The sequence below is a fragment of the Mastomys coucha genome, unplaced genomic scaffold (genome assembly GCF_008632895.1).
Source record: "Mastomys coucha isolate ucsf_1 unplaced genomic scaffold, UCSF_Mcou_1 pScaffold5, whole genome shotgun sequence".
Taxonomy (NCBI): Eukaryota; Metazoa; Chordata; class Mammalia; order Rodentia; family Muridae; genus Mastomys; species Mastomys coucha.
In genome coordinates, this window is record NW_022196911.1 from 90,467,369 (window position 1) to 90,488,222 (window position 20,854).

At 52.0% G+C, this 20,854-nt stretch overlaps 2 protein-coding genes across 2 annotated transcripts in view; one reads left to right on the forward strand and one right to left on the reverse strand.

Annotated features, from left to right (window-relative positions):
* Positions 1 to 8: 8 nt before the first annotated feature.
* Acsf2 (acyl-CoA synthetase family member 2) overlaps positions 9 to 20,854 on the reverse strand; it is a 39,622-nt gene continuing 18,776 nt past the window's right edge. Inside the window, exons 2-16 of the mRNA XM_031352391.1 lie at positions 14,313 to 14,508; positions 13,840 to 13,968; positions 13,549 to 13,602; positions 13,027 to 13,145; positions 12,735 to 12,900; positions 12,073 to 12,168; positions 11,770 to 11,927; positions 11,414 to 11,505; positions 10,685 to 10,761; positions 4,308 to 4,415; positions 2,950 to 3,101; positions 1,317 to 1,458; positions 724 to 834; positions 500 to 568; positions 9 to 225 (exon numbers count right to left, since the gene is read on the reverse strand). Of these exons, the coding sequence (XP_031208251.1) occupies positions 175 to 225; positions 500 to 568; positions 724 to 834; positions 1,317 to 1,458; positions 2,950 to 3,101; positions 4,308 to 4,415; positions 10,685 to 10,761; positions 11,414 to 11,505; positions 11,770 to 11,927; positions 12,073 to 12,168; positions 12,735 to 12,900; positions 13,027 to 13,145; positions 13,549 to 13,602; positions 13,840 to 13,968; positions 14,313 to 14,508 (1,720 nt within the window). The 3' untranslated portion in view covers positions 9 to 174. The remainder of the gene's footprint in view (positions 226 to 499; positions 569 to 723; positions 835 to 1,316; positions 1,459 to 2,949; positions 3,102 to 4,307; positions 4,416 to 10,684; positions 10,762 to 11,413; positions 11,506 to 11,769; positions 11,928 to 12,072; positions 12,169 to 12,734; positions 12,901 to 13,026; positions 13,146 to 13,548; positions 13,603 to 13,839; positions 13,969 to 14,312; positions 14,509 to 20,854) is intronic.
* On the forward strand, positions 5,917 to 10,514 carry Chad (chondroadherin). The gene is made up of 4 exons (XM_031352393.1): positions 5,917 to 7,391; positions 9,196 to 9,359; positions 9,598 to 9,743; positions 9,969 to 10,514. Exons 1-3 carry the CDS (start codon positions 6,621 to 6,623, stop codon positions 9,737 to 9,739), a joined length of 1,077 nt encoding a protein of 358 aa, XP_031208253.1. The 5' UTR covers positions 5,917 to 6,620; the 3' UTR covers positions 9,740 to 9,743; positions 9,969 to 10,514.

Sequence of the window (20,854 nt, forward strand, 5' to 3'; positions counted from 1 at the left end):
TGGGAGGGCTGGGAGGACCCTCCTTTGTGTAGGAGGACTGAAGAGGGCCTGGGCAGGCTGGGAAGGGCCAGGAGGGCTCTCCTTTGTGTTAGAGGGCTGGGAAAGTCTGCGAGGACCCTCCTTTGTGTGGGAGGACTAAGGGGCTCTGGGAGGGCTGGGAAACCCTCCTCTGCTTCACAGTTTTAGATGCTGTTCCATCTGTTCTCGGAGTTTGAATTTCTGGATCTAGAAGAAAGACAAGAGTGAGAGTCTTAACTGGGGTGCCATGGTAACCAACCATCCTTGGTTTGCCAGGGAAAGACAGTGGGGGAGGGGGGCAAGTGTTAAACACAAGAAAGCCCAGGGCAAATCAGGACGAAGTGACTTCTGGGTCCTCCTATTGGCAGGCTCATTGTCTCATTGAGGGAGGCCCAGGTGGGACCCCCCCTGGCCTTCTGCACCTAGCCCCACATGACCCCACACTGCCCTGCCCCTCTCCCATCTCCTCCACATCACACACCTTTCCTGAGATGGTGAGAGGATAGTCTTCAACAAACACGATGTATCGGGGAATCTTAAAGTGGGAAATCTGCAGGCCATAGAGAGAAAGCGTGAGGCTGGGCAAGGTCAGAGTGCTCCCCTGGATGGGGAGTTGGATCCATCAGGGCAGCACAACCCCACAGCCACCCAGGATGACTGGCAGGAAGAGGTAGGTGAGTGAGTGGGGGTGCCTGGGGCTCCCACCTTCCCTTTGCAGAAAGCTTTGATCTCCTCCTCTGTGGTGGACTCCCCGCTCTTCAGCCGAATGCAAGCGCAGATTTCCTCTCCCATCCGCTCATCCTTCACCCCCACCACCTATCCAAGGTGAAGAGACAAATACCACACATCAAACCAGGCCAGGCTAGTTTTTAATGTCAACTCGACACAGGCTAAAGTCATTTGGGACAGAGAGAATCTCAACTGAGAAAATGCCCCTACCATGTTGGCCTTTGGGCAAGCCTATGCTACACTTTATTAATTGGTGATTGATATGGGAAGAGATAGCTCTCTGTAGGGAGTGCCATCCCTAGGCTAGTGGTCCTGGCTATTATTTTAAAAAGCAGACTGAGCAAGCTATGGAGAGCTGCACTCCTTCAGGTCCTGCTTCCAGGTTCCCGCCTTAAATGCCAGCCTCGACTTCCCTTTGATGACAGATTCTGATGTGGAAGTTAAGATGAAATAAGCTCTTTCCTCCCCAAGTTGCTTTTCGCCATGGTGTTTTATCAAAGCCCTAGAGACCTAAGGCAAACCCCTTCATCAGCCAACCCTGGAGCGTCACTGGATTCCCAGGACCTCACCTGCGCTTCCTGCACCTGTGGGTGCTTGTGGAAAAAGTCCTCCAGCTCTGCAGGGTAGATATTCTCACCACCACGAATGATCATATCCTTCGACCGGCCTACAATCTTGCAGAACCCTTGTTCATCCATCGAAGCAATGTCTCTGTAAACAAGAAACCCAGGAGTGGCCTCTCACCTCTGCTTTATTGAGCTAGCTCACTAGTTCCCTTGTTCACTCAGTCACAGAATCATTTACTGAGCATCTACTATGTGTCCCCCACTGCTCTAGACTCTAGGCCAACAGGAACAAACATGCTTTGGAGCCTACAGGCCAGGCTGGAAGAATGACAAAACAAATCAGTGTAGCACCCATCATGTCCTCTCTGTCTTCCTATCTATATATTACCTTCGCCTTTATGGTTGGCTTCTTTTTTGAATCATTTAGGTCTCGGCTCAAATGTTTCCAGAGACCTTCTCTGACCCTGGTCTAAGAAAATCTCCTGTCTCCACATCACAGACACTTCCCCTCCTGTGACCCCATTTGATTCTTTTGATGTCTGAAGTTCTCTGTCTCCTTCCACCAGACATGTGAGAAGGAGGAGCAAACCCCCTCTCATCTTGTTTCCTACTGGCCGGTCCCGTGGAAAGCCGCAACGGCCCATAGCAGGTGTATACGGAGAATGTGCAGATCTAAGAAAGGACACATGTATGGGTTGGGGTTTGGCTCAGTAAAGAGCACTTGCCTAGCCAGCCTTGGGTTCAGTCCTCAGCTCTGGGCTGGGTGTGGGAAGGAGAAAAGAAAAGATGAAGGGAAGGGAAGGGAAGGGAAGGAAAGGAAAGGAATCTAGGGACCAGAGAGCTGGCTCAGAGGGTAAGAGCTCTGGTCACTTTTGTCCTGGTGTGTTCATTAATAAACACACTGAAAACTGGCTCTGATTCTGAGGATGCAAATGTTGTGTCCTGGTGGGTGAGAGAAGCAGGTTCTCCTCATGACACCCATTTTGACTTGGGGAAATGTTGTTGTCGCTTGTTTTGAGACAGTCTCAGGAAAGTTACCTTGAACATGGAACGCCCTGCTTGCGCCCAAGCCCTGTGATTACAAACATATGCACCACCATACCCTGGGGACTATGAGACACAAGGGATAGAACCTAGGGCTCGTGCCTGCTAGACAAGCAGCACTCTACCCACCGGGCTGCGTCTGCAATCCAGTTCTTTCCCATTATTGGACACAAGGTCTCTCATAGCTCAGGTTAGCTCTCAACTCCCTATATCGGTAAAGATAACCTCGAAACTCCTCTCTTCCATGTGCTGGGGTGACAGGCACGTTCACATGCCAGTTTATGGGGTGCTGAAGACCAAATTCAGTACTTCATGCCTAGTAGACTAGAAACTAAGATACATCTCCAGCGAGCCTTGGAGGTGCCCCTGCCCAGCCCCGGCACTGAGGATTGAATCTATGGCTTCCCACGTGGCATCCGAGAACTAGATCCACCACTAAGCTACAGCCCAGGACAAACTTTGGCGACCAAGTCTCCTGGTCAAAGGGGATCCTGTTAACTCCCACTTGCTCCTTGTGTTCAGTTCTCCTAGCTCAGCCTTAGAACCCCAGCCCCACTTGGTAGCCGGTGTCCCCACCACCTCGGAATCTCACCCTGTCCGATACCACTTGTCTTGTCCAACGGTTTCGAAGGTCTTCTGCGGCTCGCCCCAGTAGCCCTGCATGACGCAGTAACCTCGGATGTACAGCTCCCCGGGCATGTTCAGCTTGGTCAGTTCTCCCGTCTCCATGTTCACGATCTGGGCCTGGGACAGGAGAGTTTTCAGCTCGAGCCTCCCGCTCTCTTGCTTTGGGGATAGGCTCCTTGGAGATGGGGGTTGGGTGGGAGGGTGGGGACGGGTGCTTTCCTTTCCTTTCTTCCCCTCACCCTCTCAGAAATGAAGCTGCTAGCTCTACTCATCCCAGTCCAGGGAAAGTAAAGAGAGGCTAGAGGCTTGAACAGATCCATCGCCATGAAGAGACCCACACTGGGCCTGAACCATAGGGAGGGTATGTGTCTATGGAAGGGTGTCACAGGCCTTTTAAATTCCTGTCCTGGCTGTATTTTTACACCGGGTACTGAGGACACGGCTGGGTAGTAAGCAGCCTTAAAGGAGGTCTGAGGTGTGCCATGCTAGATGCTGAATTATAATCCATGCAGAAGGGAAGGCCACTGTCTCCCCACTTTTCCCCACAAGGCAACAAAGAAGCTGAAAATGATGTTAAGACAGTGCCCACGCGATCAGGAGAGGGAGAACCCAAAATCCCAGTAGACAAAGAGCCATAGCCAATGTGCCAAGGGAAGGTGGGTCTGGGTACTTCCATGTCTGCCCTTGAGGGATGGGGAGAAGGCTGCCTCCCTGATAAACCTCAGGGTGCATCCCAAAGAGGGTGGCTGAGAAGCTATGGAGAACCAGTGTGGGGGCATTCTCCAAATTACCCTGGAGAAGCACAGAAACTAAGTAATATCTGAATAAAGCTACATAGCTGGAGCCAGAGAGGAGTCCCAGCTAGAAGTCTGAGACTAAGGAGTATTCTGGGGCCTTTGAAGTGTAAGAGACCTTCAAGGACACACACCTTGGGAAAAGAAGGGTTCATGCTCAGACAAAAGAAGAGTGAGAGGCAGGGGCCTGGGGGAAGAGAACTACATAAGGGAAAAATTTTCCCTGTGTTCTGGCTGCTTTTTGAGACTGGCCTTACTGCCCAAGACAGACAGTGGGCTTGGCAAAAACACACCTCAGACAGGAAGGGTGGTTTAGGAGAGGTTCAGCTGGCGGCTGCTCAGGGCTGCTGTCCCAGCTCTCCCTCTCCAGCTCTTCCTGCTTCAGTCCACAAGAGCCGGGCCAGGTCCGGCAAGCCCCCAGCGCCGGGGCCCTCCATATTTGAGTGAGCTGTTTGGATGTCTGATGGAAAGCCCTAACTGTCCTCACGTGGTAGGAGGTGGGCTCTGAGGGCATCCGTCAGGGGCTCACCTCCGTGTGAGGCATGATTCTGCCCACGCTTCCAGCCTTCTGCTCCAGGGTGTCCTCGGGAAAGTTCATGAAGGTCACGGGACTGTTCTCTGTGGTTCCATAAACAACCTAGAGGGGCCCAAAAGACGATGGCTTAGACGGAGGTGAGCCATAGAGGAGGGCTGGGGTGACTTATCCCTAGGTAGCTGAATGGTAAGAACTGAGGCAAGTGAGGAGACAAAAGCCAGAGGTCAGAAGTCAGAAGTGCAGCTCTCTGCCGGGGTGGCGGGGGGGGGGGGGGGGGGGGGGGGGGGGGGGGGGGTGTTCTGAAACCAAACTGAGGCTAGAAGCCAGTCTCTCATGGCCAGGGTTCTGACACGCCCCTACGATGCCTGTGGCTTCTGGCACCACTCATACCCATAGCTCCTCTCTCTGTCTCCAGGTTACTTTGGTCCTACCGTCTTGATTTCAGGCCACAAGAGCCTCTGTCCTTCTCTTCTTTGCCAAAGGGCCCCATAAACTTGATGAGAAAGGCAGCCTGGCTTGTGATTGAGCTGAGAGTGGTACAGACACACAGACACCACTCTCCTCTAATCTGGGACAAGTGCCTGGCCTTAGGGTGGGTACCCTGCAAGCTCTGGAAACTTTCCTTTTGTTTATTTTCATCAAAACAAAAATATAGCCAGAGCATGAATTTAAAATGACTGTGGCATGTACTCATGCGTGCGCGCACACACACACACACACACACACACACACACACCTACCCCTGCACCCTCCAATGGTTAGAACATCCTGTGCAACCAGTCTAAATACCATCAGAGAATACTCTAAGCCAAGAATGACCCCACACATCCCATTCTAGAGGCAAGGTTAGTGGCTTAGGGAAGGGCAAACTTGGAGACCAAACCCCACAACTATGTATTGGGTCTAGATACCTTGTCCTCTACCAGCCCTCTGTTGGTGGCCTCCATTCCTGCACACCATCAGGTGGTGTGGTTCTGGCACAGTGGAAGTATGGTTCCTCTACCACCTCTCCAAAACAGACGGCATCTCTGGCCAAGCAACCCGGAGCTCACCCTGGGCCAAAGCAGTAACCTGCCCGCTCACCCTCCCTTCTCCACAGGACTCCAGACACTGTGGCTGGCAAATGAACAGAAGCCTGGTCCACTAGGGCGGGGCTGCCCACAACCTAGCGTCTGGTTAGTCAGGGTTGGTCGCCTGCAGCCAGCACCCCACCTCCCACTAGCTCACACCGTCCTGGGGTCACTGCCCAGCTTTGGCCTCTGCCAAGAACACATTGGCGCCACTAGGCCGCCACTCTGAGACCCCTACCCCCACCCTTAGGGGTGGGTCCTAACCACCGGTGAGGGGAGGATCCGGAGATGAGGATATTTGGGGGAGATTAAGAAGGAGACTGTGCGACTATGCTTGTTCAGCGGCCTGTGGTCTCCAGGTGTGTTGCCAGTCCTGTGGTTCACTCCCCGCCACACACACCAGTTCCCACATTTCTGTGTGGCCTTCAGCCCTAGAAAAGGTAATGAGGGTGCAAAGGATGGAACAGGAAAGGAAGCCCAGAGCTAAGAGAGGGGTCGTGGATAAGCCCACAACAGGAGCTCTTACAGGCCAGGAGCCACGGGCTCGGAGAAGGGCAGAGGCCGATGCACCACTGTCAGCTAGCATCATCAACCAGCTCCCCCACCTCCTTGGGATGAACTGATGAAGGTTTACCCACAAGCGGGAGCCCAACCCACAGCGGCTCTCACGCTCCGCCTGTGCAGCACAACAGTCCCATTAAAGCGCCGCTGGCTGGCCGACCGGGGTGAGACGCATCCGGCTGTCGGGCCCCACTTCCTCCCTCCGATAGCCCAGGGTGACCTGTCTGCCAAGGGTGTATGGGGGAAGGGGACGTAGAGACTCAAACTTGAACAAATAAATAAGTTCTGGGAACACCTCCTTCTGCTCAGTGGAAATTCAGGGGCCGCTCGACACACCTATCACCTCCCCCCAAACCTCGGGATGTTGATCCAGATAGAGGAGGGTAGGAAGAGGTTCAGTATAACGTTTGCGAACAGGAACCAAGGGGGTGGGGTTCAGGGGAAGGGTCTTCAACCCTACACCTGGTCTCCTGCTGAGACAAGAGCTCCCAGCCATCGAGGACAGGGGCGCATTTCTGGGCGGGAGTAGGTTAAATCAGTGGCTTCGATTCTCCACGTAGTAGCTGGCTCCGCTGCCAACTGCGGTCAAGGCTGCCCTATAAATGGGCCGGGAGACCCGAGAGTCGAGGACTTGTCGCTGCCTTAGCCCCCAGCCCTGGCTCAAGGCGTCCCAACCATGGCCCGCGTGCTCCTATTCAGTCTGGTCTTTCTTGCCATCTTCCTGACTGCCCTGGCTGCCTGCCCCCAAAACTGCCACTGCCATGGAGACCTGCAGCATGTCATCTGTGACAAGGTGGGGCTGCAGAAGATCCCCAAGGTATCAGAGACGACCAAACTGCTCAATCTCCAGCGCAACAACTTCCCGGTGCTGGCTGCCAACTCCTTTCGGACCATGCCGAACCTGGTGTCGCTGCACCTGCAACACTGCAACATCCGCGAGGTGGCAGCTGGTGCCTTCCGAGGCCTAAAGCAGCTTATCTACCTGTACCTGTCCCACAATGACATCCGGGTGTTGCGAGCCGGAGCCTTCGATGACCTGACTGAACTCACTTACCTCTATCTAGACCACAACAAAGTGTCGGAACTGCCCCGGGGGCTGCTCTCCCCACTGGTCAACCTCTTCATCCTGCAGCTCAACAACAACAAAATCCGAGAGCTGCGTGCTGGAGCCTTCCAGGGCGCCAAGGACCTGCGCTGGCTCTACCTGTCAGAAAATGCCCTCAGTTCCCTGCAGCCTGGTTCCCTGGATGATGTGGAGAACCTAGCCAAGTTCCACCTGGACAAGAACCAGCTGTCTAGCTACCCCTCGGCTGCCCTGAGCAAACTCCGGGTGGTAGAGGAGCTAAAGCTCTCCCACAACCCTCTGAAGAGCATCCCAGACAACGCCTTCCAGTCCTTTGGCAGGTATCTGGAAACCCTCTGGCTGGATAACACTAACCTGGAGAAGGTAAGGGCCTTGGCTGCAGTTCTCCTGGCTCCTTCTGGGATGTCACCCTAGTGCCACATCAGGACAGCATTCCCTCCTCCTGGACCCCTTGTCATTCAGATGATCCCCCAAAGCAAAGGGCCTTTGCCACCTCTCTCTGCTTTGACACAACCCCCTCCCCCCACCCCTCTCACCCTCACCTGGTCTCGCTGCTTCTCAGCAGTGCTCTCTCAGGATTCCTTATAAGAGATGGAAATGTTCTGATCCCACAAATGGCCTCTGGGGAGGCATCAGCCCCAAACCCCACGGTGAACAGCAGACAGACACTTCTTCCTGTTGGGCTTTCCATCCCTCCTTTTGCCATTTCCCCAGTCTCCGGCAAGCCTACCATCCCATAAAGGAGGGTTTGTCTATTGAGGCACCTTCCAGAAGCCAACAGAACACAAAGAGACCCTGTTCCCGGTGGGCACTGACCTGTAGTGCTAAGGTAAAATGAGGGGCTGGAGGATGGGCTGGGGAGCAAGTACCTTAAGGAGAATTCCTCCACACCCTTGGAGACCCTGATGGATGTCTCATTCCCTCCGTGGGTCCAAACACACTCCATTTTATTGCAACCTCAGGTCCATTTCAAGTAAGTATGGGAAACCAAGACACGGAGACCTGTCTTGGCTTCACCAAGTTGCTGGCTTGGTGCTCATGCAGCCCGTGAATGAACACATGCAATCCTTGGCACAAGCCCCCAAGTGCCTCCTCAGAGCACAGACTGAGTGTCTCACTGTCCCCCAGACAGTTTGTTGACTTTAGCTTTCCCCAGTTACCAGATCCCTGACTCCTCAGTCCTTCCTCCCCTGGGATGCTCAGCCTAGCCTGGTAGGGGCCTCTATAGGAACAGAATCCTTTTCAGGGAATCACCCTGGCATACAGTCTCAGCCAGAAGGTTTGGACAGAGACCAGAGCAAGGTAGAGTGGTTTTGTTTGTAAAGAACGTCACATCCCCATCTGGTCTGTGAGAGGTCACAGATATGGAGCTGAGGGCAGAAGCTAATCTGGGCAGAGGCCAACCTTGGCTGGGTAACTGGGTAAATGGAGCCTTCTAGGTGGATCTTCATTAGCCTGGCCTCACCCCCAGCTGGACGTAGACCACCCTGGTGCAAAACTGTGGGCAGCAGAACAGCATATGAAGGCTGATTTAGAATGAGGAGGCCAGAGGGAAACTGGCACCAGGGCTCAGATGAGGGTACCAATACACTTCCTCTGGAGCCATCCATCCTGGCCAAAGTCCCCACCGAGAGGGCTCCACAAATAACATCTAGCAGAGGGCGGAGCAATGAGGACAGTACTGGGGGAAATCCTGGGACCCTGGGGTTGTGGAGAGCCCGGGCTCACGGCCCATCCCACCAAACATTGACCAGGTTCACTGTGTGCCCGCCTGGGCACTCGAAGCCAAGCTCTGGCTGCTCCCCAGACCCAGTGTTTGTGCAGGGAGGGTGCTGCCTAGGAGGTGGGGGACAGGGTGTGGTCCTGCAGCTACTGTTTACTAGCTAGGTGACCCTGGCCAAAGGACTGAACTTTTTCCATTTACACAGTGGAAAGGACCCCTTGCCTCACACACACACACACACACACACACACACACACACACACACACACACACAAAGGTGTGGATTACATCATTCAGACAACTCCGTCATTCTGCTTGGAAAACTGCGGCTTCTCAACAGGCCAGTGCCTGTGTCTGGGGAAAGACCCTGGTCCTCTGAGAAGAGAGCCAGGGGAGCCAGGAGGCTGGGGTTGAGGTGCTCACTCTGCCTCCCTTACCTCACAGGTCTCAGATGCTGCCTTCTCCGGTGTGACCACACTGAAACATGTCCATCTGGAGAACAATCGCCTGAGCCAATTGCCCTCCGCCTTCCCCTTTGACAACCTGGAGACCCTCACTCTCACCAACAACCCATGGAAATGCACCTGCCAGCTCCGTGGCCTTCGGCGGTAAGAATATTCCTCCGTATAACCCCCAGTTTGTCCTCCACATAATGGTCCTACAGTAGATCAGCCTGGACATTCTAGTCCTCTACCTAGCAGGTACTGAGTGGCTCTGTTCTCTCATTTGTCAGACGAAGATGACATCTCCAGATATTTCTAGGGCCGTAGTCTATCCTGGTCACTGTCCCTTTCCCAATCCTTCCCACCCAGCTTCTCCGAGCCCAGCAACTCTTTGTCTCTGTAGATGGTTGGAAGCCAAGACTTCTCGACCGGATGCTACCTGCTCATCACCAGCCAAGTTCAAGGGTCAGCGTATTCGTGACACAGATGCCCTCCGCAGCTGCAAATCCCCGACCAAGAGGTCCAAGAAAGCCGGCCGCCATTAAACAGGTGGGGGCCGGGTAGGGAGGCCACCACTGTCTGACTTTGGAGATTCCAAATGGGGTGCTGCTATATCCCATGACACCACCTCTCGAGGAGCAGTCAGAGCCTCTGTCTTACAAGAAAAGGGGGGAGGACTGGGTGTCCTCTCCAATGGCTTGGCCTAGGACCTCCATGACTCCCTTTGATGCCTCTGGTGACTGGAATTCTAATACCCACCTTCCCTCTCTGCAGGTCCTGATCCAGCCAGTCCTGGTGACTGCCTTCCGCTGGAGAGACTACTGACGTTCTCCCCTATCATCCACACCTTCTCTCACAGCCTCTGCAGATGCTCAGAGCTGCTCCTCACCTAGGTACATCCTGGCAGGGGACACTGGGCTCTCTATCACCACCCCAGCTCCACCCAGTGTGGTCCTAGGGAGGACACAGAACCCCTCCCCAACCACTGTGCCTGGGCTCTGCCATGGCTCCTCTCAGAGAAGCTATTGTAGAACCACCTACCCTCTGTCCATTGGAGCTAAAATGCAGTGGTCATCGGGATGACCACATTCTTACCACCGTCCTCAGTTCCCTCCTTCCCTGCCATTTGGAAACAAACATCAAGCCCTTGACCCACCCTGATTGCCAGAAAGAATTTCAGGCCCATGTCCCAACTCTGTCAGTCCCTGCCTGCCAGAACATGCTAACAGGATACCAGTAGTGCTTGGCTGCACATCCCTTCCACGCCTCATTTCCACCCCAGATTTCTACAAACATAAATGTATGTGTGTACAACATTCACCTCCTCTCACCTATCCCTATACCTCAGCATGTGTCAATTAACTCATACCGTCTTGCTTTACCTCTGCCTCCTGGAGAAGAGAATAAGCTGGATTTTCTGGCTCGTCAGTCCCTACTCACTGTGGGCCTGGCCAGTTCCCAGCCATATGGTGGCTCTAATGACCACTCACCACCAGCTCCTTCATGTTCATCTTGTTGATGATGGCTCGAATCAATTCCGGAGGGGCTGGGGACCCAGCAATCACACCTGGATCAGGAAGAGGGGGTGATAGGATCGATGGTAGAAGCCTGTAATGCCAGCTACTTGGGAGGCTGAGGGGGGAGGATTACAAGTTCAAAGTCTGACTGGGATACAGAGTGAGTTCCAGGCCCAACTTGGGTAGCTTAGTGAGACCCTGTCTCAAAAATAGGAAGGCTGGGGACCATTCTGTCATAGAATACTTGCCTAACATTCAGGAGGCCCTGGGTTCAATCCTCAGTACCAGAGAGAGAAAGAGAGAGACAGAGACAGAGAGAGACAGAAAGATGAGACAGAGGAGAGACAGACACAGAGAGATAGACAGACAAACACACACACACACACACACACACACACACAGAGAGAGAGAGAGAGAGAGAGAGAGAGAGAGAGAGAGAGAGGAAGAGAGAGAGAGAAGCTGACACACTTCTTCATTCTTAAGGGTCACCAGACCCCTTTCACTCATGTAAAGGGGAGAGAACCCGTGCATTGGTAAAATGTAAAAGCCAAGATTGGCCCAGCATTCAGGGACACTTGGGAATTGTCCCCTCCCATCTACATTTCTACAGTGTCTTTCCTAGCTCCTCTATAAAAACCTGTCTTCACCGGGGCTGTGGAAAGCGACCTTCCCCAAACCTTGCAGCCTTTGTTGGCGCCTCACCTCCACGAATGGTTGTGAAATCATAACTGGAGAAGTCTGGCTGATTCAGAATATCCACAAACATCGTGGGTGTGCCGTACAGGATGGTGCCTCTGCACAAAGAAAGGACACAAAATTAGGTTTAGAAGTGAGAGGAACCCCTTTCTCCCCCGCCCCTCATGAACTCTCAGTGAGGGCCGAAACTGTGGGGAACAGAAGCTCAAGGGGGTGGGGGACCTGGTCCTTTAGCCCCCACTGCCACCCATCCCAGGTCTCCTGAATGGAGGAAGGAAGCATCTTAGAGAAGGGGTTGGGTCCAGGAGTGAGGGTCTGGAGGGTCCTATCAGCCCATGGGTGGCTTGTCCACCAATGCCCACTTCTCTCTGCTGATGGCTTCCAGTGCCTTCTTGCCATTGAAGCTTGGAGAAGACAGGAGGAGGGTGGCACCGTGCACCACAGACACCATTGTGCCCCCCACGGAGCCCAGGCAGTGGTACAAGGGACTGGGCAGGACCAAGCGCAACTCCTCTGCAGTCTGGAGATGGAGACAGGAGGCTGGGTCTATCATGCAGCCAGTTCTCTCGGCCAGCAGGGGGAGCCAGCAAGCTGTCTCACTCCTTGCCCAGCTGTTCCCCCACCACGGCCTGTGTAAACCTCACCAGAGTCCATCCTAACCTCACCTTTGTGGGCATCTTCAGACGCTGGCCTATCAGGTTGGAGTTGTTTACGATGTTGTGGTGGGAAAGAGTGGCCCCCTTGGGGTTTCCAGTTGTTCCCTAAGGAGATAAGCAAGTGACAGCTTGTCTTTTTTCCTCCGTGTTTGCTTCCCATCCTTGGCCACACTGCTCAGGGGGACTGGGGGTGGAGTCAGAAGAGTAGGATCTGGTTGTCCTGAGTCCACTTCCTCCTTTTGTTTATGCACAATGTGCTGTGCAGGGCCAGATGTTAGCACCCCGAATGCAAAAGAAAACACAATTCCTCTTTCTTCATCCGGTTTACATGTCATGTAAGTTGTCACAGAAGACTCTTATCACTGACTGGTTTTAGGAACTGTCTCTCTGGGCCTGACTCTCCTTGATGAGTTCTATGAGCTCAGTAACTGTGTGAACCTGCTCTGCACTGGAAGCAACAGGACCCAGAAGGGAGATGTGACCACACCAAACAAAACCAAACAAAAAACCCCAAAACACCAGCTGCTAATTTTGCTAATTTTCTGAGGCAGAAGGAGGGCTGGAGGCCAGAGTGAGAAGAGAGGGCTGCTCCTATTTTTCTGCCTTCTCCTTTATCCCAGGGAGGGGCCTCATGGCAGGGCACAGATTGGGACTGGAGACTGTTGTCCTACCGAGGTAAACTGGATGTTGATGGGGTCGTAACAGGACAAGAACCTCTGGTTGCACCGCAGCTGGGCTAGGTTCTGTTCTTTGCCACCGGCTGCCACCACATCATCCAGAAGCAGGGTCCCTGGCAAAGGGGCATCCACTGAGATGACTGTAGTCAGGTCTGGGAGTCTAGGAGACAGAGAAGATAGTGACAAATGGCTAAAAGACAGCCTAGGAAGACATCAGCTCCGCCTTGGTTAGGAGGTAAGAGTCTGAGAGATCACGTGATAGTCCCCAAATGGAGGACGTACCCACCTCTCACTCTTCAAGGCCCCTGGCTGAGCCTTTTCCAGCTCGGGACAGATCTGCTTCAGGATGTTGTAGTATTGCTGGGTCTTGAATTGTTTAGGGAACACAATACCTTTGCAGCCTACCTGTGAGAGAAGAAGTCCCCTACCTGTGGTCAGCAGGAAGCCCCAGACTTAGGGGCCCTCAGTAATCAGCAGTTGTCTTTCTTTTATATTTGAATAGCTATCCTGACACACCCATGTAGCAACACACACACACATTCACACCACCACCTCTAATGCATTCATGTGTACCCCACTCCAAAACACACACACACACGCACACACACACTACCCTGATATACATACTCCACCTACAACATTATCAGCCTATGACTGACCCTCTCCGTGGAGCTAAGACCTTCCAATCCCATGAAGCCTGAGGAAAGACACTCCATAATGCTAGCCACTGAGCGTGCCCTTTCTCATCCAGTCAGCCTCTACAAAACAGCGTCAGAAATGGCCCCCCTCCACCAGGAGCAAGTGGTACCTTTCTGAGGACATATTCCAGTTCCGAGGACTGGTAGGCTGGGTTCACAGACACCTGGGGGGAACAGAGAGAATATGCCAGTGTCCTGAAAAGGTGCTCCACGCTCTTACTGCCCCCCTCAGAGGGGGCAAGGCAGCACCCTACACTCAGCCAGAGCTCTTGGGTGAGCCTGGGATGAAAGCACCACCAAGCCTGAAGCCAGACAGAACTGGTTTAGTTCCGTATCTAAGAGGCTCCCCTTGAATGACATCCCTCCACATACCCAGTTGTGCCAGGTAAACCCCGTCTCACCAGGATGATGCCTGCCTGGGCTGTGGCCAGCTGCATAAGCACCCATGCATAGGAATTGGGTCCCCACATGCCCAGCCTGTCACCCTTGCGGAGGCCAATGCTCAGGAGACCAGAAGCAGCTTTGTCTACCTGGTACAAGCAGAAGAGGACAATGGGTGAGGTGACAACAAGCAGGAGGGGCCCCTGACTCCTACTCCTTATCTTAGGCCCAGGAATCACCAGGAACTAAGATTGCCAGGCCTCGGTGGACTCAGTGCAGTGAAGGTGGAGACACAGTAAACAAATATTCCAGGAAGTACTGGGACGGGAGGTATCTAGATCCCTTCTGCCTCTGTCTCCTAGTGCCCACAGTGGGGTCTTCGGGGGTCCCCTTTCATGCTGCCCCACAGCCAGGTGCCCACTCTCCAGCTCCATTCAACTACAGCATCTAGGGACCAGCAGCTGCTCTCTGAAGGTTCCAGGTCAGTACCTACCTCCTCCTTGAGCTGTGCGAAGTTCAGCCTGATGTTTTCATGGAGAATAACCAAAGCCTCTCTGTTGGGGAACCTCTGTGCTGTGGCATCCAGGCACTCGCCCACGGTTGTGTTCACAAGATGGGAGTCAGTGTGGCCCTGAATGTAGCTGAGGCCACCGATGGGCAAGGGGTTGGGGCAGTTCTCCATTCCAGAGCTGTGGAGAGAGTGGAACCATGGATTGGCCAGCCCGGCTCCAACACGCAGGCTCACTTAGCTAATTAGGAGTCCAGCTGTTTACAATATGTTGGTATGTTGAGGACTGACAGGTTCTCTCAGGTTGTGTGTGTGTGTGTACGCGCACGCGTGAGAGAGAGAGAGAGAAATAGAGAGAGAGAGAGAGAGAGAGAGTCTACTGTGAGTCTACTGTGTCCCAGGCTGGCCTCAAATCCACGATTTAGCAGAGGATGTCCCTGACCTTCTAGGATGACAGGCACACACTACCACATCCTGTTTGATTCTCTGCTGGAGCTCGAACTACATCCTCAATCCCGGATCTTGTAAACTTAGACTATCCTCTCTTACACTTCTTTCCTAATCACGAGCTTAACCTCCAAGCAGCGGCCTGGGAACCAGGCTATCCTAAGCTGGGGCCAAGGGGCCTCCTGCACCTTCCTGGAAATGATGAAGCGCCCAGGGGTGACTGGAGAAGCTATGCAGAGACTGCACCTGAGCCCCAGCCCCTGCCTCCCAGGAAACCAGTGAAGCCCATGGTTGGACACAGAAGCTGGGGTCCAGGGCTTTGGGTTTCTAGGCTCCTCCGTGGGCCAGTTTATCTCTTCTGGGTCAGAATTCCAAAAACAGACTAGGCAAGGGGTTTGGGGACCAGATGGTGGCACTAGGAGGGACTGCTGAAAGGTCTGAGAACTGTGCACCTGGAAGAGAAGAGGGTCCCGCATTCCACTGGCAGAGCCCCCAGGCTCCTACTTTAAGATGCTGTGGCAAAGCAGAGGCTGTTGCATCCAGAAAGGGACCACAGCACTCAGATGGTATAGTGACCTCAAGAACCACAGAACAGCTGGGCAGTGGTGGTGCACGCCTTTAATCCTAGCACTTGGGAAGCAGAGGCAGGTGGATTTCTGAGTTCGAGGCCAGCCTGGTCTACAGAGTGAGTTCCAGGACAGCCAGGGCTATACAGAGAAGAAGAAGAAAAAGAAAAGAGCCACAGGACTACAGAAGAGCAGCTGGTGTCCCAGGAAAGATGTCCTACGCCAGCCAACTCAGACTGTCCCTGGAAAAGAGACTCTACCTCCTCCTTCACCCTCAGGGAACAGGTTTCTTTTGGCACACACCTGGAACCTCAGCAAGCTGGAAAGCTGCTGAGAGGAGGCCAGCCTGAGCTACATGTGCGAACAGGGCCAGCTCCAGTTACTATGTAACAAGACCATGCAAAACAGGTGAGCATTCCGATCACAGACTCTCAAGGGGAGGAGGCTGAATAGCAAAGATGCCAAGGGGTCAGAAAGGATGGGGATCAGCTAAGTCGGAAATGGAAGCCAGCGAAGCTTCCGAGCTGCCTCACGTTACTGTCAGGACCGCTCTGCCTGCCCTTTCTTCTTTGTATTCATCCCAAGTCCGATCATCAGAGGGTATCTAACTTCCATGTCATTTTCTCTGTACTTCTACCAAGTGACACTGGAGGGTAGGGCAGTGTTGAGGGGAGAGCAGCTTCTCCAGAGTTAAGAATTCTAGAAACTCAGGGCTGGAGAAATGGCTCAGCACTTAAAAGCACGTGGCTGCCCTCTCTGAAGTTCCCGGGTTCAATTGGCAACTCCCACAAGGCAGCTCATAACAGACTGTTATCTCCAGTTCCGGGGCTGGGGCTGGGGCTGGGAGTGGGGGTGGGGATGGGGGGGTTGGGGGGAATCAAACGCCCTCTTCTGGTCGCCACAAGATTTGCATGCATGTGGTACAATGATGTACATCCAGACCAAAAAAACCTGCTCATACTAAACATAAAAAGCAAAAACATAAAATAATAAATAAATAAAAATTTTAATGAGTTCTAGAAACCCATACCAGTATAATTTTCTCATAAAGAGAGGACCCATCCCAGTCATTTAGACAAGTCAAAGGCCTAAGCAAGTTTACCTCTCTGCACACACCCTGAACACCTGGCTCCAAACCATAACTGCTTCTTTCTTTTTATGCTCTTTAAAAGAACTGGGGAGGAACTTTTAATAAAAATGTGTGGATTTTTTTGTTTGTTTTTTTGTTTTTTGTTTTGTTTTGTTTTGTTTTGTTTTGTTTTTCAAGACAGGGTTTCTCTGTATAGCTCTGGCTATCCTGGAACTCACTCTGTAGACTAGGCTGGACTCAACCTCAGAAATCCACCTTCCTCTGCCTCCCAAGTGCTGGGATTAAAGGCATATGCCACCACCGCCCGGCAAAATGTGTGTTTCTTAATGAAGATGGGAGAAGCTGGTAGAGTCGGAGGAGAGCCCATCAATCTCTCTCAAATAATTAAAGAAAAGTAACAATGCAGCTTCAATTGGGGATTGCCAAATCCAAGGCTCTGTTCAGTCAGGTGGGACTGGAGCCAAGTGGGTGCTGTGAAGGATCAAGCGACAAAGCAGAGTCTCTACTAAAGGTGCCCTTAGAGAGCCGGTGTACGGGAATTCAAGCCCAGATCTGTTTTCATAAGAGAACAAGGAAGTTAAAGGAAAAAAAAACAAAACAAAACATTGTCTTGACTTCTCCATGTTGGCAACTCATGTAGTCACACTTCATGTGTAGACTAAGTGTCTGGAACATAGCAAACAGCCCAGCAAACAACTAGCTGCACATGGACAACAGGGCCTAGGGCCACAGCTTAGTGGAAAACCATTTGCCTGACGTATGTGAGTCCCCAGGTTCAATTCTCAGCACTGGAGGGATGGTGGGAAAGCAAAGCAAAAGATGTAAACACACATCTTTCCAACAGGCATATAACATGCAAATTAAAATGACTGCTCTCTTTGAGGGCCTAGGAAGATGGCTTGGTCAGGAAATTGGTTACCACACAAGCGTGAAGACCCCAGTTTGATCCTCAGAACTTATGTAAAAAGTTGGTGCATGCCTTCAAACCAGCACTCAGGAGGCAGATGCAGGTCGCTGGCTGGCTGTGAGCTCAAGGCCAGCCTGGTCTACAGATCGAGTTCCAGTACAGCCAAGGATATACAGAGGAACCTGTTTCAAAATAACCAAAGCCAACAACAACAACAATAGCAAAACCAAACCAAACCAGAAAAAATGTATTATCCTAGCCCTGGGAAGGTACAGACAGGAGGATTCCTGGCTCACAGCTAGCCAGAGAATAACAGGCCAATGAAAAGCTCTGTCTTAAAAAACAAAGTAGCTAGAGCTGGGTGGGGGCAATGATACTTGAGGTCATTTGGCCCCCACATGCATGTACAAACATGTTTAAGCACACACCTATAGCACAAACATGTACATCTGTCTGTGCCTGCATACACATGCATGCAATTATGATGACGGACTATCCCTTCTCAGCCTCGTGGCTAAGATCAAGTCTACGATGAGGTACTAGTCCATTTGCATTGGGAAGGCAGAAGGTAAAACAAAGAATCCGAGGAAGTGACCCTAAGTGTCATGAGGTTGTGCAGAAACTGGAATCCTCCTCCATTGCTAGCAGGAGTGTAAAAACTTTTGTTCCACCACAGTGGAAAACTGGGTGCGGTTCTTCCAAAGGTGACACGTATAGAATCACCACATGACCTAACAATTCTCCTTGTAAAAATATCCCCCCCCAAACCCCTCAAAGTAAGTTGTTCAAATTCTCAGTTAGAAATGTCAGGAGACTGGGATTTCGGAGACTGCTATCGATGAGGTCTTTGCCATTCAGCCACAAGGACCTGGATTTGGATCCTTGGTGCCCACGTAAAAATCGGGCACAGTTTTTTTTTTTGTGTGTGTGTGTGTGTGTGTGTGTGTGTGTGTGTGTGTGTGTGTGGCTGATGCCTGCAGCAATCGTGGGAAGGAGTGAGCCAAGCTAGCCAAACCCACAAGCTCCAGATTCCGTGGGAGTCCTGTCTCAGAAAGAGGAGCTAGCTCAGGAGATAGAGGGTCTTGCTGCCAAGCCCTGAGACCTGAATTGAAAGGAGAGATGACTCCCACAAGCTTTGTTCTCACACACACACACACACACACACACACACACACACACACACACATTCGTGACCTTTGGGGCAGTGCAGGAAGCACTGTAGTAGAGAGTTTGCATGCATAAGGCTTTGAATTTGATCCCTAAGGGTGGGAGTGGAGAGTTACCTCCCATAACCCAGGGTTTACTAATCAGATCTCTTTCCATAGTTCTGTTCTGTCCAACTTTACGCAGAAATGAAATGTTCAATGTGCTTTTGTTCTCTGTTCTCCCTTTGGTTAGCCTCTCTGTTTACACAGCCAGCCTCCCCGATCCACCAATGCCACTCATTGGACGAAATGTGGCATCCTAGGAATGAAAACAGGTTGTTGGGAAGTTTAAGCCATGGGGCTAAGGATGTGTTTCTGTGGGTGGAGCACTTGCACATCAGGTGTGAAGCCCCGGATGTGAACACCAGAGGTCACAGAAACAGCGCCTGGTGGCTCGGGACTACAGTCTCAGCACTGAGGAGATAGAAGCAGAGGTTCAGTAGTCAGTGTTTTCCTAGGCTTCATGAGATCCTGCTAGAATGGTTTTGGGTTTTTTTTTTTTTAAACATTTTTTTTTTAAAGTGTAGGAGTGTTGCAGGATATTTGATCACACTGTGTTATTTCCTGGAAAAATCTGGTTTTAGTTGTAGGGTGGCTCAGCCTTAGGACACACCTTTCATCCAAGAGCTTTCTGCTTGAATGTTGCAAACAGGATTAAATAAAATCACCCATAGGTCAAGAGGCAGAGCAAGCAATCAGTTGACAGGAGGCGAACATAGGATTACTAAGAAAAAAAACATAGAGGGTAAGAGGGAGTCAGGAGGTGGATAGAGGAAACACAGGAAGTAGAAGTGGGCAGCAGGGCGGGGGGTGGGACATTCGGTTTGAAGGAGGTTTTTTGGGACAGTGAGAGAGGGGATTTGTTCTGGGAAGTTGGCTGAGGGGGAAGGTCAGCTGGGTGCTTTCTCTGCCTCTCTAAGCTAGCAGGCTTACACCCCAGCGCCTGGCTCCCAACGCCTGGCGTTGGTAAAACTGAACAACTGATATCTATGTAGATGTATACACGTATCTATGTAGTACACCACATGTATGCTCAGTACCCAAGGAGGCCAGAAGAGGATGTCAGATCCCCTGAAGCCAGGGTTATAGATAGATGGTGGTTAGCCTGTGAATGCTGGGAGTCGAACCCGGGCCTTCTGAGAGAACAGTATGTGGTCTTAACTACTGAGCCCTCCCCAGACCCTACCTTGGTTCTTTGACAGAACAAGAGCTTGGCCATGAACAATTTACAGCTGTATGTACTGTGAGTACAGTAGCCAGAATGTTTCTACCAATTATCCTGCGACAGAGGAACAGACCAGCAAAACGCAGAGCTCCGTCTATACACCAGAAGGCTATTTGGCCACAAAAATAAAGAACTATGGGGCTGGGGCTGTAGCTCAACTGGGAGAGGACTTGCTCAGCACACACCAAATCCTGAGTTCAATCTCTGGCACCGTATAATCCAGGCGCAGTGACAAGACCCCAGGAAGCGGAAGCAGAAGAGTCCTCAGCTACTCAAGTGAGTTTGAGGCAGTATTAGCTACATGAGATCCTATTAGAGGGAGAAGGGAAGAGGAGGAAGGAGAGAAGGATGGTTCAGCGGTTAAGAGCACGGGCTGCTCTTCCTGAGGACCCAGTGTGATGTAGGCTGAGGAGGAAGGTCTTCCTGGCAGGAAGAAGAAAGGGTGGCGAGAGGCATGGAACTGTAGTGCATTGGTAGACCATTTGCCTAGCATGTGCAAGGCTCTAAGTTCAAACCCAAGTACATGAAAGAAAGAAGGGAGGGGGGAAGGAAAGGGAGAGGAGGAGAAGGGAGGGAGGGAAGAAGGGAAGGAGCCAAGAGTTTGGAGCAGTTTCTCTACTCTGAGGTGCTGGAGAAACGATCTTGGAGCATGGTCCAAATGGAAGTGTCATAGTCTAGGCAAGGGTCAGCCTGACTGAGGTGTGAACACAGGACGTGGGTGGCTAGACTACATGATGTGGTGCGTGCCTTCAGGGAAGCTACAGCCAGCTCTCTGTGTCCTTGCCCTCTTCACTGAAGAATCAACCAACTGCAGATACAAAAAAAAAAAAAAAAAAAAAAAAAAAAAACCCTTGAGAAGGCTGGGGAGGAATCCTGGCACTTGTGAGGAAGCGGAGGCAGAAGGATTACTGTGAATTCAGTGCCAGCCAGGCCTAAAGAGTGAGACCCTATCTCAAACAAACAAAACAAAAACCTGACTCCTCAAAAAAGCATTTAAAGTAGGGCAGTGGTGGTACATGCCTTTAATTCCAGCAGAGGCAGGCGGATCTCTGTGAGTTCCAGGCCAGACTGGTCTAGAAAGCAAGTT

Excerpts from the sequence above, each read along its gene's own strand:
- Chad (XM_031352393.1), top strand. The coding sequence starts at position 6,621 with ATGGCCCGCGTGCTCCTATTCAGTCTGGTCTTTCTTGCCATCTTCCTG. Across the intron at positions 7,392-9,195 it reads ATAACACTAACCTGGAGAAG|GTCTCAGATGCTGCCTTCTC; the intron begins GTAAGGGCCTTG and ends CTTACCTCACAG. Across the intron at positions 9,360-9,597 it reads CAGCTCCGTGGCCTTCGGCG|ATGGTTGGAAGCCAAGACTT; the intron begins GTAAGAATATTC and ends TTGTCTCTGTAG.